The sequence below is a fragment of the Astatotilapia calliptera genome, chromosome 5 (genome assembly GCF_964374335.1).
Source record: "Astatotilapia calliptera chromosome 5, fAstCal68.1, whole genome shotgun sequence".
Classification (NCBI taxonomy): Eukaryota; Metazoa; Chordata; class Actinopteri; order Cichliformes; family Cichlidae; genus Astatotilapia; species Astatotilapia calliptera.
The window spans coordinates 11,923,245-11,940,466 of NC_137426.1; the positions used below are offsets into that span (position 1 = coordinate 11,923,245).

Below are 17,222 nucleotides of genomic sequence, written 5' to 3' on the forward strand. Positions count from 1 at the left end.
CCACCACTGAACAAGACACACAAGCTGAAACGTCAAGACTGGGCCAAGAAATATCTCAAGACTGGTTTTTCTAAGGTTTTATGGACTGATGAAATGAGAGTGAGTCTTGATGGGCCAGATGGATGGGCCCGTGGCTGGATTGGTAAAGGGCAGAGAGCTCCAGTCCGACTCAGACGCCAGCAAGGTGGAGGTGGAGTACTGGTTTGGGCTGGTATCATCAAAGATGAGCTTGTGGGGCCTTTTCGGGTTGAGGATGGAGTCAAGCTCAACTCCCAGTCCTACTGCCAGTTTCTGGAAGACACCTTCTTCAAGCAGTGGTACAGGAAGAAGTCTGCATCCTTCAAGAAAAACATGATTTCCATGCAGGACAATGCTCCATCACATGCGTCCAAGTACTCCACAGCGTGGCTGGCAAGAAAGGGTATAAAAGAAGAAAAACTAATGACATGGCCTCCTTGTTCACCTGATCTGAACCCCATTGAGAACCTGTGGTCCATCATCAAATGTGAGATTTACAAGAAGGGAAAACAGTACACCTCTCTGTACAGTGTCTGGGAGGCTGTGGTTGCTGCTGCACGCAATGTTGATGGTGAACAGATCAAAACACTGACAGAATCCATGGATGGCAGGCTTTTGAGTGTCCTTGCAAAGAAAGGTGGCTATATTGGTCGCTGATTTGTTTTTGTTTTGTTTTTGAATGTCAGAAATGCATATTTGTGAATGTGGAGATGTTATATTGGTTTCACTGGTAAAAATAAATAATTGAAATGGGTATATATTTGTTTTTTGTTAAGTTGCCTAATAATTATGCACAGTAATAGTCACCTGCACACACAGATATCCCCCTAAAATAGCTAAAACTAAAAACAAACTAAAAACTACTTCCAAAAACATTCAGCTTTGATATTAATGAGTTTTTTGGGTTCATTGAGAACATGGTTGTTGTTCAATAATAAAATTATTCCTCAAAAATACAACTTGCCTAATAATTCTGCACTCCCTGTACACACAGAAAGTTTTTTTCCCTACACAAACAGTAAAACAAACACAGAGAGGAAAGAAATTACAGCCCAAAGAAATACAGGTCACTGTAATAGCAAAATTCCTAAAAGGACAAAAAAGATGAAGTATTCAAATTTCTGGAATAAAAATATGCAATAGGTGTTTACACTGCCGTACACCTGCAGACATGTCCGATTACCTTTATCTCAAAGTTGTGGTGAATGTGTGGGAGGAAGACCATCTCCTCCTCATCCCATGACTGACTATCATCTGATTCAATCCTCCCTCTGATCTTCCATCGCTGGCGGCCCAGTCGTACTAACACCTGTCAATGTGACATCATTAAGACACGACGTCATCATCCAGAAACCATAAAACACCAACCAAGTCAGTAATTTTGGTCTAAGAGTCCAAAGGTTCAGTTCACAGTTTGTCTGTTTTTCCTGACAGTGCAGGTAGTTTGTGGAGGATTTATAACAAATTTGGCACGTTATAGTTTGAAATGTTAATTTAAATACAAGTACAAATAAAAATACAAATACAAAGTACAAACAAACAAAAAGAACCTAAGTGATAGTTGTTGCATTTCAGATTAAATTGATTAAGTCTTCATGGCATTATTTTTAAAATGTTTGCTTTATTTTTTCCATTTCTTAAACTTTTGCACAGCAAAAATAAATGAACTTATAAAGAGAGATCTTATTTTATTTAATTTTTTTTTTGTTTTTTTTTAAAAGAAATGTCAAAACGTCCTTTAATTATCTTCTATATAAATTCTTTTTTTTAAATTTTTTTTAGTACTTTGGGGGACTCCAAAGTAACATTTCTGGATGAGATCCAGAAGTTGTTGTAAAAAAAAAAATTTAATTATGTTGACATTATTGTTGGTTGGTGTTAGAAAAACAAAACATCCCCCCCAGGGCAGAGATTCAGATTTCAAAATGATTCAATTCTATCTATCATCAACAATAAAAGAACTTTCAGCTGTACACTTAAAATGTAAATATTAAAAGCTTGATTGAAAGGACGAGACAATAGATGGTGTTTCTTTCACTTGTCCTGCACATTAAGTTATTTGCATGCAAATGCTGAAAATTCTTGGTTTTTAAATAGAAAATCCAACCTCGTACTGGTCTCCTGGACAAAGTCGAGCGAAGCCGATGAGACCTGCAAGTGAAAGCAGACGTTAGATGTCTGGGAGATAGTGTGTCACTGATAACCTGTAAATTGCTCAGGGCTCTGAAGGAAGCATGTGTGCGTGTGTGTGTGTGTTCGCACCCTTCATTTTAATGTGTAGCTCTCCTAGCAGGATTTCTAACTCTCCTTCCATTGTTGACATGTCCTGCAGAGAAGTTTAAACACACAGAGAAAATAAAAGATCTTCTCTAACAGTTCTTTGTCTATTTTCTCAGAAGATTGCATGACTCACAGTTCATCAGGTTATGGTTCAGCTTTCCCAGTCATCCACTCTCTGAAACCTGGTCTGGCTGTTTTAGCTCCTTAGCTGCCTTACCTTTTGATTTGCTGTTCCTCACAAACAGAAGGTTTGACTGTGCTCACAGCTCACAGCGCGCAGGAAACGACCATTTTAAGGATAGCCAATATTTATTTCGGCAATAAAAGCCAAAAGCAAATCTCTTTAAAATATTTGGAAAGGTTTATGCACTTCATTACTAAGAAATAACCATCAGCAATCCTCAGTATGTTTTTACTCTTAACATCTAACACAGGTGACATGTCCAGAGGTAAAAATGTCTCATTTCTTTTGGTTTTTTTTTTCAATTTTTTTTTAAAGAGATCTCAATAAAGTTGACACACTTTGCAATATGCTAACAGAACACCATAAATGTCCTGGTTCTTGTACAGCACTTTTCTGTTCTACTGGAGCAGTCAAAGCGTTTTATACAACATGCCTCATTCACACCTGTTCATTCAATCACTTTTTCACACTCCACTGAACGCATCACAGAGCAACTTGGCGTTCAGTATCTTGCCCAGGGATGCTTTTGCTGCAGATTGGAGCAGCGAGGAATCAAACTACTAACTGATTAGTAGAGGACCTGCACTACCTCCTGAGCGTAAGCCAGCCGAACACTATGTAGCGCAATATTTAATACATGATGAAAAACACAATTTAATGTAGGTATGCATGCATGCAAATGAATTTTCTTATATAAATAAATATAATAATTACATTAAATGTTATTGTCATCTGTGTCTCCATCTGTCTAGCTTCCATTTATTAACTATTAACCACAGTTACAGTAGCAATGAATTATGTCTAAATAATAAAAACAACTATAATTTAACTTAAAGGGAAGAAACAAACTGTAAAAGAACAGTGACCCCAGTAAACAACAGTGTGCTCATTTAATGATTTATTCTGGCTCTCTCTCTATGGAAACCTTTAAAGGATTATTATGTTTTTGCATTTTAATGCTGACTTTCTGGCTAAGAGCTGGACTTCACCACAAAGAAGAGCAGATGAAGCAGCATGTGTCGAGCAGACTTTTGTCATCTGTGTGGGCTGAAACTGCCTCCTCGCATAGCACAGACCAAAACTGAGGACCAAGTGGCCAATTTATCAGTAGTGAAGACTTTTTAACATCATTCCTAATATAGATGCATGCCTGCCCATATTAAATATGGTCAGTTTTAAATAATGAGGCCAGCATACAAGTAACATGCAACAGATCGTTTACCAGATCTCCATTTATTATGGTCACATTGTTTCTCATGTGTCTGTCTGATTGCACGGTGGGCACGTTTGGATGTTTAAAAGCTGATCAAATGAAGGAAAACCCCAATCACCACAATCCAAACATAACGAGAAATAAAATGTTTATGTGATGCCTACACAATGTCACTAATTTAATTTACTATTGTGTTACGCTGCCAAAGAGGCTTCTTTTATAATTGAAAAAAAAAAGAGAGAGAGTTAGTATTGTGCCGGCATTTTTAGTTCTTGATTTGACTTGAAAAGTGAAGTTACACAGCCTTAACTTCACTCTTATTTTATTATGGAAACAAGGTCTTCTTAGAAAACAGTGACCTGCATGCAAGCATTAATTACAAGCATGCAGTTTCAGCTTCAGTTTATCATTTAACTCCTTCAATCCACTTAAACTTCAGTCTGTTTTCTTAATCTTAAGACAAACACCCAGATTTTTGCAATTGTAATAAAACAACACTTTAATCTTTCCTATGGGAAGTTGACTTCATCCTTAAAAACTGGCTTTCTTCTCACTCTGTCAAGACCTTATATGCCAGGACAGTAGAAACTGTGTGTGCAGAAGAACAATTCTCCAGTGGCTGCTGATATTAAAAAGAAAGAAAAAAAACAAAAGCTCTTCTACGGAGTTTCTGTTCACCTGCGAAAATCACAATGGCAAATGCAGTAAAATGGTTTGTGATGCTGTGGTGCCCTTAATACCTACAGAAAAGTATCTTGTTACATCTGAAAACTGTATTTATTATCTCAGCCTCTACTATCAGAGAACACATGAGAACATTTAACCCAAGAAATTTACATGTTGTGCTAACTGTATTTTGAAATTGACTCCTAAGCACAAGTTCTGAATCACCCCAGAAGTGGGAATGATTGTTATTTTAATAATCTCGTTGTTGTTGTTTTTATTGTATTTGACTTAATTAGGCATCTGTTCCTATAATACCCCCAAATTTAAGTAAGCTTGTGGATGATGATGATTATTGGAGAAAAGAACATCAGTGGCCTAAGATTCTCAGTAAACGAGGTTATTCAAGCTTTGTAGGATTAAGTCAAGGTGAGCTTTAAGTTATCACCTCTCATCCAAGTAGAGTGTTCAGTTCTGAAAAACCTCTTAGCAGAGGTCAGAGATTTTAACTTTAAAGAAACTTCAGACTCTGAACATCTTTTGTTGAGTGCAGGTCAAATAGAAGGAGAAGTAAGAACGTATATGCTGGACGGTACATAGGCATGCATGCAACCGTGTATACAAACAAATGATGAGCACACCATTCATATATAAGTTAATCTTTATAAGATCTGGTTGGTGTGTGTGTGTGTGTGTGTGTGTGTGTGTGTGTGTAAGACCAGAGGAGAGTTTAAAAAAAAAAAAGATGTGATATCAAAAACACTGAGGGTGAAATGATGAAAAGAAAAAACAGGAAAGTAAGAAAAGTTTGTGAGGAGCTGAGAAAAAGAAGATGTGGGCACATGTTTGAAGCTGAATCTATGAAAAAGAGAAACCACAGATCGACAGAGGGCATGAATGAGTCTACAGCTGTCTTTTAATGGCCCTTATCCTGCAGCTGCAACCAGAAGAATCACTGCAGTACCATCACTCACATGTCAGAATATTTGATTTGGAAACTTTATGACCATTCAAAGGCTTATTTTGCCACTGCGCTCCTCGGACATGATGGATATGTGGTTGCCACTTTGGCTGTGAGTACGTCTCAAAAACAGTCCAGTTTACAGATTCTCTCTGGGAGGTTTGAATGCACATGGTAAGCTAGACTGCTGCCTACAGTAGGTGCCAGAGAGGAAGAATAAATATTGTCTGGTGTAATAAAAAAAAAAAATCTACACACAATGTGCCTAGAACAAACAAACGAGGCATGAATACCCTTTTTTGTGCAACATCATCTCCAGCTAGTTTGAACTTTTAGAAACTTCAAAGAACATTTGTGATTTTCCAAAAATACTTTTCCAAAATGTCACTGATCCTACCTGCAGGCTGTGTCTGTGGTTGCGGTTGAGCTCCAGCAGACTCTCTCTGGAGGCTCTGGTGGACTGGGACAGTGAAAAGGCTCTCTTCATGTTGACCGCTCCCTGACACAATCTCCACTGAATACAATATGTCTCATACAGCTCCTCTACCTGCAGAGGCATGGAACAGATGAAGAGTAACAACATCAACAAACATCATCATCAACATTTTTCCCCCTCTTTTACATAACGGATTAGACTGGTGGTTAATCAGTGTGCAGCACAAAGTGTCTCCCTGTGCGACAGGGGTGGCTCATCTGCTGCTTTTAAAAGCTTTTGAGTAATAGTTTAGTGAATTCATACCATAGAAATACATCTGAGTAACTGACAGAGAGATAATCACCAGGCTTGCATGGAGTTAGACTCTTTTCTACAAAACAAAGGCTTTAGTAGATTTTTTATCAACCTCAACTACAGCCGAGAAAAACCAGTCTAAAATCCAAAATTTTACCTTACTGATTTGAAATTCTAATCGTCGTATATATCTCTCCAAAGACCTGATCTCCTGTAAAAAACAGAAAAAAACATATTGAGCTTTGAAAGCTTGAGAAACATTTATTATCATTTATCCATTCAAATTAAATAACTTAAAATAAGATCTTGCTTAAAAGGAAAAAATGAAAACACATTACCTTCTCCAGATCGTAAAGAAAGGCCTGAAAATACAGAAAAGTATAATTACCATCAGCACTGTTGTCATCACCAGGCGCACACATTTTTGTACACACAGACTTTCTTCCTCTCTCCCTCCTCACCAGTCTCGAGTTTCTTTTCGTCTCTCTCTGCTGTGAAGACAGGAAGTCCATCTCAGCTTGGTGACCCTCCAGGTAGTCCCTGAAGAGAGAAACACACAATTAAAAGTAACATTTTATGAAGATGAACAAACTTTACCTGCCAGATATCAGCTGAGAAATTCCAACTCGGGACTACCAAACATCTACTGCATGTAGCAGCAGATGTGAAAAGTACAGCTACATTTACTGACAGCGTAAAATATTCTTTGCAAAAATTAAACTAAATATCAAAACTCAACCAATTTTACTCTGTTAAAGGATCATTAATCATAAATGTGACTGCCTCCTATTCATCTTGTGGACTTTTGAAGGGTCAAACCACAGATTTGGAACCACTCAAGTAAATAAATGTAAGGAGGTGGAAACAAGCCTCGCGCTGACCAGCTGCAACACTAAAACACTACAGAGACATGGACAAGTTTAGTATTATAGCACTGGGTACGTCACTGCCTGCTTGTACTTTAATGTTTAGTGGGATACTTGTTTAAGTTCAGCAGTACTACACATACTTGAGTCCTTTGCGTAGTGCCTGAAAAACCCTGCCGACCTGCTCCGGCTGCAGAGACCAGATAGCGCCTGAACTTCTGCGGGGGGAGACGGGCGCCCTGCTGGCTTTATTTCCCGTCATAGCTTTGACGCGAAGAGAGTTACGAACAGAAGACGTCCTAAAAACAGAGAAAGTGAATGAATAGTCATAACAACATTTTTACAGGGTAAATCAGAATCTGTAGTTACATAAATTGTTATCAAAAAGAGCTTGTTGGAGTTTTTTTTATATTCCTACCTCTTTATTTTCAACTGTGTTCATCAGTAAAATCTGTTCCCATGTAGTTCCCTGTATATTAACACTCCTGTCTTTGGCCCAAATCTAATCCAGCCCCTACAATCCACATTAAGTGTGGATCCAAGCAGGTAGCCTTTAGTGGGAGTGTGTTATAAGGCCCTCCAGCATAAAGTCTGGACCAGTGTAGGTTTACCACCTGTTTTTTGTCTGATACGGAGGAAACCCCACACACTCAAATGTGGTCCATATGATTCAGGACTGTCTGTGCAATAAATAAAATGTCAAGTTTGTGAATGACCATGAACATGGTAACAAGAAAACACACCCAGTTTCAAGTCTAAGGTTTTTATAGATCAGGACATAATAAATAGTAATCTTAGCCGGTCTTAGAATTAAGTAAATACAAGCCTCAAAGTATGACATATTACACCGTGTCATTATTTATTTAATAAAAACGTAGCCAAAATGGGCGCAGCAGTGTGTGAAAAAGGACACCCTTACAGGTTGCGTAGGAATTAGGAGGTTAAGTAGTGATCCAAGTGTGAGTGAATACAATACCAAGGAGGATAGATCAACACTGATCTTAAATAAGAAGCAACTGTTTCAGTCCATCATTCTGGAAAAGGATTAAGTCTATTTCCAAACACTTTGAAGTTCATCATTGTACTGTGAGAAAGAAAGCATTCAAGACAGGAATGGATGTCCCAGTAAATTCACCCCAAAGTCAGACCGTGCAACACTCAGGGAAGAGCTAGGTTAACATAGCTTTGCAAAGCTGCATCCGACCCAATCACAGAGACATCAGGATCAATGTTCTTTGGATAGATGTGACTAACAGATGTTTGGCCATAATCCACAGCACCATGATTGGCAAAAACCAAATACAGCATATCAGTGCAACTGCTTCATACCAACAATCAGGCACAGTGATGGGCAGTGGATGATTCTGACTTGTTTTCCAGGCACAGGACCTGCGCATATTACAGTCTCAAAGTCGACGGCCAAGTCCTCTGTATATTAAACTATTTCAGAGTCAAATGAGGGGCCATTTGTCTCAGGCTAAAGCTTAGCTGCAACAGGGCCATGCAACAGGACAATGACCAAAAGTACAGCAGCAAATCTACAACATAATGACTGGGGAAAAAAAAGAATCAAGGTTTAATCCATAATTCAGAAATGAATATATGCTCCCATCCAACCGACATCTTTTTAGGCAGGCTTTTCATGCTTCAGGAAGACAATCGCAAACAAACTGCATACAGCATGACTCTGCAGAAGAAGAGCCTAGGTGCTGAACTGGGCTGCCTGCAGTCTAGACTGTTGAGCAGAAAGAAACGTCTATCAGACCAGATGGGCGCCATTCCTCTCCACCAGCTGGTCTCCTCAGTTCCCACACATTTATAGACTGTTGTTAAAAGAAGAGGGGATGCACAGTGGTAAACATGGCTATTTTTTTGGGTCCAATTTCTGAATTTAAACATTTGATATGTTTGCTGTGCACTATGGTGAATACAAAAAAAGATTTATGGAGAATCGGATGGGGGATGTGTGTTTAGGATGGAAAAATGTGTGGATGTTTGTGTTGTGTGTATAGAGTATAAACAGCCACACACACACAGAGAAGTGGAATGCTGCTTGCTTTCTTTTTTTAACACAACATTTTGTTCTCGGCCTCTCTGGGGGACTGACAGTTTTCATCTGGGTGTTTATCACTCTGTCTTCTTTCATTCGCAAATAACATCTGAAAGTCTGTGGTGCTTTCACTGCCTGCCCATCAGCGGAGAACAGACTTGTCTGAGGGTGAAGGGAATTCCCTCCACACAACGTGACGTTTTTATTTTCTCTCATTCATTGTTTCACTATATGGAGAAAAACAGTTCAACAGAGGGATGATTTATAACATGATCACAGTATCAAAGTTAATATCTGTAAAATCACAAAGTTAAAATTCTTTTTCTTCCCATTTATCCTGACAGCTACGAGAATCGAAACAATTCCTCAGACATTTTTCTCCCAACAAACTTCTGTTTGTTTTGTTTTAGACAGCGGCACGTTTTTCTTTTATAGAGATTCAGACTCAGTGTTTCACATAATGAGATCAGTATCTGTACAAGTCAAAAACTCGGGCTTCACACTGCTGACACTCGGTTTTATAAAACTTTTTCTACTTAACGTGATCCTCGTCACACTCACTTAATGTCTAAATTTTATTGATAAAACATTATTTCATAATGCAATGTCAGGATTTTTCCCCCTGACTGAGGATTTCTTTACATCAATTCATAATGATATAGTGAATGTTGATAATGGCAACACTGGTGTTTCCATAATTCCGTCTGCTGCTTGACATGAAGTCTCCCGAGAAAACGAGCTGGCTGCTGGCAGGGAAGAAAAGGTGGAGACTCTTCCCAGAGGAGGACGAGACAAGAAGACCAACAGGGAGGGAGAGAGAGACCAAAAGTAAAACAAGCGAGTCCTTAAACAGACTTGTCCTTTAAGCTGCCTTATGGCTGGCTATTTATCGTTAAACCAAATAAATGCTCACACTGATGAGCTCAACGCATGCTAATAAACACGAGGGACAAACCAGGGCTGGTTAAAGTGGCCAAACTACTCGTAACATTCACAAAATGTGCACCTGTAGCATCCACTTGCTCGTCCTTCTGTCTATTGTCATCTCTGTAACCACACCCTTCCCTCAACTTTCCCATCTCTATTCTTACATCTGTGCTTCCTTTCAACAGTTGTGGCTTTCTACTGGCGCTGCAGACACACCTGAAGACAATCGACTAATCACTTGCTGCATTCAAACACCAGCTCTCACACCCACCCCTCACCAGATTGTCTGACATTTAAAGATTGCCTTCTCTGCCAGTCTCCCCCCGTTTTCTCCCTGTGCTCCAGCTACGTCCTTGATCTGTCACTGCATCGTTTGACCTTCCTGCTAAACAGTGTGATTCTCCCAGTATTCTGCTTTAGAGTTCGCCAGTTCAGTAGTTAAATCCTAACACTTGTACTTTATAGCTACAGCACATTTAGCAGCACCAATACCTCTACATGACACTTAACAGAGTTTAGACGCCTCTGTGGTTTTTGCTCTTTAAAAAAATAACACTAATTACACACTGTCTGCCCATGATATGTAGCTACACCACACATTTGTTGACTATTTCTCTGCCAGTCAAACCCAGACAGACACACCCCTGCAGCCAGATGAGAGAGGAAAGGGAGCATTTCTGATATCTTTACCAAAAACCTTTTCTTTTGTTAAATAAACAGTTGCTAACTTCTTTAAAACTGGCATAAATATCTGAGAGTGAGCGAATGTTTTGGACATCCTTTGGAAGATCCACTTAGATAACAGGACCCAATTAGTTCTTACTAGTTGTTTAAGACTAAATTGTAAACCAGTGTTAGTCGTTATTACACAGATTTCTTTCTTATTGGTTGAAACAATAGGAAAGTGTCATTCACCTCTGTCGACCAGTCAGAGAAGAGAATCCAGTGAAGGAGCGGCTTCTGTGGATCAGGCCTCCATCTGAGGGAGAGTCAAATCGCAGCTTCACTGACATCCTGCAGAGTAAATAAGAGGTGTTTTAGCCAATGAGGAGACACGTGCTAACAAAAGATATCCCAAACCCTCAAATATTACCACTTTATATTTCCAAGTTAATCCTAAATAATGGTGAGTCACAAAATCAATCACATGAGGTCTACGATACAAGAAATCAACCACGCTAATGTTGGAAGTAGAATTATAACAGAAATGATTGGAAACAAGATCAAACCAAACAAGCGACAAGAGCTGAGACCAAACAGACGTTTGCTTGAGAAAGGATCTGTCACTGTTTACTCTTTATATTAGTAACTGGATGTGTAAGACTGTTTGTTAAAGCCAAAAAAACTGAATATCTTAAGTCACTTGAATTAAAAAGAAATATTTCCTCCTTTTTCTTTGTTAATTTTAAATTGATGTTCTTTATTTCCACAGTCACTCACGCGAACATTTAAATCAACAAGACCACCCTTACTCTCAGACAATCCAAAACAGGAAACAGAGCACCGACATCTGTGGGACAAATTAACCAAAGAACATCTTGAACCGGACCCACAAATATGTGCACAAACTGCAGATGGAGGACGCTTATATATTCACTATACTCCAAGTATGGCAGCGTTGGTCTGTTGGCTCGCCCACACACCGTAGATTCGGGTTGAACAATCTCAGAAAATGGAAATAAAATCAATAACTTACAGTGTGCACCATTCAATATAAGGTTTATGCCACAATGGCGTTAAATTAACATTAGTACATTTTAAATGCAATGTTTTATGAAAAAAAAGCAGAAAAAAAACAAAACAATTATTTTGTTTTGCACTCCTGACAGAAAAATTAGTTTTAGTCATCTAGTTCTACGCTGTTATGCTTGAATCAGTGTGAATCAATGCTTAAAGTCCTGCTGGCTTAAATACAGGTCTAAAAATATTCAGTTTGTTACTTGGCTGATAAATAATCTTATTTTCTGTTTGATTTATAAAGTACTTTGTCTTCTTGTTTTTGTGAGAGGTGGTCTAATATACGTGTTAAGTAATTTAATGATAGTTAAACAATTAAATGACAAGAACGTACCTGTTTTTCCACTATCTGCTATAGAAATGTCTGCTTCTATAGTAGACAGAAAAGTATCTTTTCCTCTTTCAGCTGTCTCAATCTGTTGTTAAAGTTTAAAATGATTTTAAATTGGTTATGATGAGGAAAGTGTTCATTCGGTTCTTGTGTTTGCATGAGCTTCGCTCTCATTCCCTCTGCTCAGCTGCAGCGACTTTGCTAATGAACCCAGTCAGTGCACATATACACCAAACAGCAGCCTGCAGAGCTGAGAAATGAAGCAGTTCCTCTAATGGCCTCTTGTTACTGGCTCCAAAGGCATAGAAAGCATATTTATACCCTGATACAGGAAAGGCTTTGTTCCTGTTAATTTAGGGGCGTGAACATGTTGATTGACAGGTTTAAACTGCCTGTGATATACACAGAAATCCCTTGACCTCTCCAAGTGTCTTGTAGAGTGGGCTTTGGTTTTTCAGTGCCTTTTTTTGTTTTGATCCTGATTGTTTTTTTTGTCACGGTCCTGGGTTTTTGATTGAAGTGTTTTGAGTTTCCTGTGGGGTATGTGTTTGTTTGTTTGATGGTTGTTTTGTTTTTTTGTCACTTTGTACTGTGAATTATGTTCTCATCATTGGTCTTTTGTTACTCCCTCGAGTCTAGTTTCTTGTGTTCCATGCTTAGTATTTCTCTCCGTGTATTATTGATCATCTCTAGTCTTTTGGTTCTTAGAGTTCTCTGCCGTATGGTTACGTCTCTGTGTTTCTTAGTTGCTCTGTCTCCACCATGTTAAGTTTGCGTCTCAGTGTTATACTTCGTGTTTTACTTTGAAGGTCTGTGTCTCATGTGAGTGTATCCTGCTTTGCTTCCTTGTCTCGTCAGTTCTGATTTTCCCCAGCTGTGCTCTCCTTCTGTGTCTGATTCCCTCGTTATTCCCCGGTGTATTTAAGCCCTGTTTTTCTCTGTGTCAGTGTTGCGTTGTCCCTCATTGCTGTGTGTTAGGCTCTCCCTGTGTTTCCTTAGTAGTGTCGCGTCGCGTCGCAGTGCTGATGTCTATGAAAATGTTTATAGCTGCATCACCAGGAAATAAGACAGAGGCAAAATAAGATTATTTTGCTAAGTTACCGAAAGAGCCTTTCCTTTACGGCAGTAAAGACAAAACTAACAGAACACAATAAAGGCTGACAAAGTGAAAAGGTCAGTCGGTTTTATAGAAGAGTACTGTGTGTAAACACACAGTCTGGATGCCATCTGCTCAGGCTCTTTCATGTGGTTCAAATAGCGAGTCTAGTTAAAGCTAAAACAACAACATGACTATATTTTTACCATTAGCCGTTTCTTCTAAACAGCCTTTATGCAATGATCTGACCAACAACCCAAATTTGATAAGGTAGAGCTGAATTGCCCCTTTTATCCGACTTTGCTGAACTGATCTGTTGAACGTTATCATGTTTTGTTTATGCACTTTTAGATGGAGATTTACATTCAGCCAAATTTTTGAGTCATTGTTGCTTCAGTCACACAAACATATATTTATACACTCTTTTTTTATTTTACACACACAAACAGGACTTCCATCATACACGGATGGATGCATCACAGGGGCAAAATGCTAATCATCATATTAGTGGATGACACACTGTACCTCCTTAACTACAAGCATCCGGCTGTTTCAGCGTGTCTAAGATGTGATACTATTATCATAAAATGCTGGATCTTATGCATGTGCTAATGTGATTATCTCAAAAAATTATTCTTCATCCCTCAAAAATATGAAGCCATAGTTTTGAGTCAAATGCAGCTTTAGGTTTATTTATTCAAATAATTAATCATGAAAGAAAACATGCTCACTAGAAACTGAGTGTATGATATAATTAAAGTACTTAAAGTCAGCATTTGTGGGTGAATACTGAATATTTTTTGAATGTTTTTATACTTCAGCCTCTTTGGTGGCCCTGAGAGGTCGAGCACACTGCAGCTTAAGAAAACACCAGGAAATAGAAAAACACTGCAAAAGATAAAGAAAAAAAAATCACAAACACAACAGAAGTATTTTTGTTAACACAAAAATGTGACAGAACACCTGCGAAAGTGACACAGATGAACCCTCCACTTCATTTCAGTCTGTCTCAGTTACAGTCTCTTCACATTTTCTGCCCCTTCTCTCACTGACCCGCCCTTTTATTGTGTCCCCAGGAGCTCTACTATTTTGCTGTATCATTTTTTTTCTTCTTCTTCTGGCTTAAAAAATCATTCTGTTGTGTTTTGGGTGCTTTTGCAGGACAAGTGCACTTGTCCTCTCGGGGTCACCGTATAAGCCGGAGTGTGAATTTTAAATGTTTCATGCATTTAAAACACTTGGAAAAGAGCACGTGCAACAATACTGGAGGTATGGGAGATCAAAACTTCATAAAACTAAATCAAGCTCATCCACACTAAGTTTGGCACCCTGTGGCAAGGGTTTGAACCAATAGTATGGTAGAAATACTGAACCCTGCCAATGTAAGTAGTTCAGATTAACCCACTTTGGAGTCCTGACCCAGAATGTGAAACTCACACTGTGGTCCTGATGCCAACATCAACAGAGTCACCGAGCAACCAAACTTAACAGATGGGGATAGGAAATCCAGGTCTGATCATTATGAACCAAAGTTAGCCAAGACACACACACACACACATATGCACACACACATATACACACACTTGGTTTTTCCCTGTAGAGGAAGTTGAAGTGTCTTTTGTTTTACAAGGATAATATTTTTCAGTACATGTTTCTAGCCTCTTAAATCTAAATCTGTCCTTAAGGTAATCCTCAAGGTTAGACAGCTCAACAACATGCAGCGGCTTGAAGTGGGCCAATTATGCTTATTATAGCTCTCGTTTTGTCCTTGGACTCTACTAAAGCAGATTTCAATGCTTCATTATTTAAAACTTTCGGCATGTTTGATTTGCTCATTCAACACTATGACCAGATAGGTATGACAGAAAATAAAAAAAAGTATAAAAGGTCGGCTTTAAACAGAAGTATTAATTTGTTTTACAAATGAACTTCATGTCACGGCTGCGGCAGCAGTCGTGTGGTGTTTGTGTGAAAGGACCCAAAATGCAGGCACTTGCTGTGATGCGAGGGAGCTTTATTGTAGAAGGTGAAAATAACAAAGGCGAGGACAGAACTAAACATAAACCTAAACTGGGAAGACTAGTAACAAACAAAACCCGAAACCATAACTCACAGAACAACATGCAGTAAAAAACATAAGGAGGTGACACAGGGGATGAGGAGTGGAGAATGAAGCGCAGCGAGACACCAAGTTACACAAATGGAGCGACGACGAATGGAGGCAAACAGTCTGGGGTTAAAACTGAAGCAATACACATACAGTTCATATCTGTGAATAAACTGACCAACAGGAAAGCAAAGGAGCAAAGAAAAGCAACACACAATGCCTACGAAGCCTTTAAAGACTGTTTAAGTTGTTAACAAATATGCAATAACTGCTGAAATAAATGAGTTGGAAAAGATGTACTACATGAAGTAGGAAGATATGCACGTGCACATTATTTTTGGTGGATTTTTGACACTGTATGAATGTAAAAAAATAAAAATAAAAATTGCTGCTAAGCTAAGACTCGACATTAGCATTTGAAGGGCCATATTGCACTGCTGTACAGTTACTATAAACCGAAGCTTTGTTCTTCTTTCTATTTTTAAAGCTCATTTTAAGAAACAGACAGCTGAGTGGATGCTTTAAGAAATGACAAATGGAGAGTGTTTGTCATTTCTCAGTTTGAAGCAGAATTATATACTCTGGCTGAATGCCACATTAACCAGCTGTTACAGGCAAAGAATGTGACACACACCGAGCATAAGCAAAAAGTTTGTTTCAGTAGTCACATACTACACCTTTCTCCACCTGTCTGCTCTGTTACAGCAGCTGGCTGAGCACGCAACATTAGTAAAGAGCACAAAAATCATCTTTAAAAACCTTCAGATTAGTCTGATTAAATTGCATTTTTTACTTTTTCTAAACTTTAAATTTGATCTCTTTCGAACCACCAAACATCAACCACATGTGTGGCAGAAAAAGACAGACTTACAGAGGGGAGGACGCAGGGTTGTGATAGTAAAAGATAATGCACAGTGAAGCATAATGAAACTTAAACAAGAAACAAAAACGGAATATTAGATCATTGTTGGAAAAAGAAAACTAGAGGCCGAAGAAGAGTTATAATTCTAAACGGCGTAATATGATACATCCCAAAAAACCAGTTAAATGCTGAACATCTGTGGAGAATATAAAAATCACACAGACAAGAAATGTCCCAGATCCCCTTTAACAATGTTTAAAATCCTGACACACCCTGAACTTCTGTAAATGTGCTGCTTAAAGGGATCCGGGTCGCACTGACATGAACAGCTGAGGCTGCTGGATGTTGCAACTGCCAGTTTAAGCGATACATAGACTCTAAGTGTTTACAGTGAGAAAGAGCCTAAGTAGAGCCAGAGTAGAAGAAGAGTAAGAAGCTACATCTGACCCTCTGGCCTACTTCGTATGCTCTGACTGCACATGTTATTCTTAATTTTAAAACTTATTTCGAGCCTGAGATTTACCCTTAGATGGCTGAAAGTGGCCTGTTTGACAAACAGAAATCTGGCATACTGAGAGCGATGTTAGACAGTAATTCTACATTCCACATGACAATAAAACTGCATTTTTATTGGACATCCACGAGAAGACTTTTAAAGTTTTTGGAAAAAGTTCAGATCCAGTCTGTGGAAACAAATTGTGACACATAAAACTGTGCAGATTCATGACCAAAGCTGAGACAGAAATATGAATGCGCATTCTTCCTGTCTGATTTATAAAGCTGCATGTGCACCTTGCTGTGCTTTTTAGTCAGTAGTAATTGTGAGTATGGGCCAGCCTGCTAGGTCCTTATTTTTCACCTCTACTCCCTACTTTAGCAGCAAGAGGAACAAGAAAGACAGTTCTCTGACAGGCAAAATGCGGCCACCCGACAGGGCAAATGTTCAACTCCATTAAGGACGTGGACACAGGATGGGCGTTATATGTAGTAATACTTTCTAGCAGAACCTCTTGCTGAATCATTTCTCTACAGTTGTTGCTCCCATGTGGACACATAAAACACATTCACCCATAAAAATTTGTATTTTCTTGTAAAATACTTTCCTGCAACAAAAGATCGCTATAGCAGGTAGCTTCACATGTTTGTTTTGGCAGAGGTTTATGCTGAAGGATTTGTGTCTCCAGCTGGAGTCAAACC

At 38.8% G+C, this 17,222-nt stretch overlaps 1 protein-coding gene across 5 annotated transcripts in view; it reads right to left on the reverse strand.

Moving 5' to 3' along the window:
• Nucleotides 1-17,222, reverse strand: part of ripor3 (RIPOR family member 3) — a 56,241-nt gene that overhangs the window by 14,505 nt on the left and 24,514 nt on the right. For 2 of the 5 annotated variants that reach the window (XM_026167267.2, XM_080301196.1), the window contains exons 1-10: nucleotides 11,964-12,102; nucleotides 10,808-10,906; nucleotides 7,059-7,214; nucleotides 6,511-6,589; nucleotides 6,388-6,411; nucleotides 6,207-6,260; nucleotides 5,717-5,866; nucleotides 2,281-2,344; nucleotides 2,126-2,169; nucleotides 1,202-1,327 (exon numbers count right to left, since the gene is read on the reverse strand). In XM_026167267.2, coding sequence (XP_026023052.1) covers nucleotides 1,202-1,327; nucleotides 2,126-2,169; nucleotides 2,281-2,344; nucleotides 5,717-5,866; nucleotides 6,207-6,260; nucleotides 6,388-6,411; nucleotides 6,511-6,589; nucleotides 7,059-7,214; nucleotides 10,808-10,905 — 795 coding nt within the window. In that variant the 5' untranslated portion in view covers nucleotide 10,906; nucleotides 11,964-12,102. Of the gene's footprint in view, nucleotides 1-1,201; nucleotides 1,328-2,125; nucleotides 2,170-2,280; nucleotides 2,345-5,716; nucleotides 5,867-6,206; nucleotides 6,261-6,387; nucleotides 6,412-6,510; nucleotides 6,590-7,058; nucleotides 7,215-10,807; nucleotides 10,907-11,963; nucleotides 12,103-17,222 lie in introns of those variants that run through there. The other 3 variants (XM_080301198.1, XM_080301197.1, XM_080301199.1) reach the window with 2 other exon arrangements.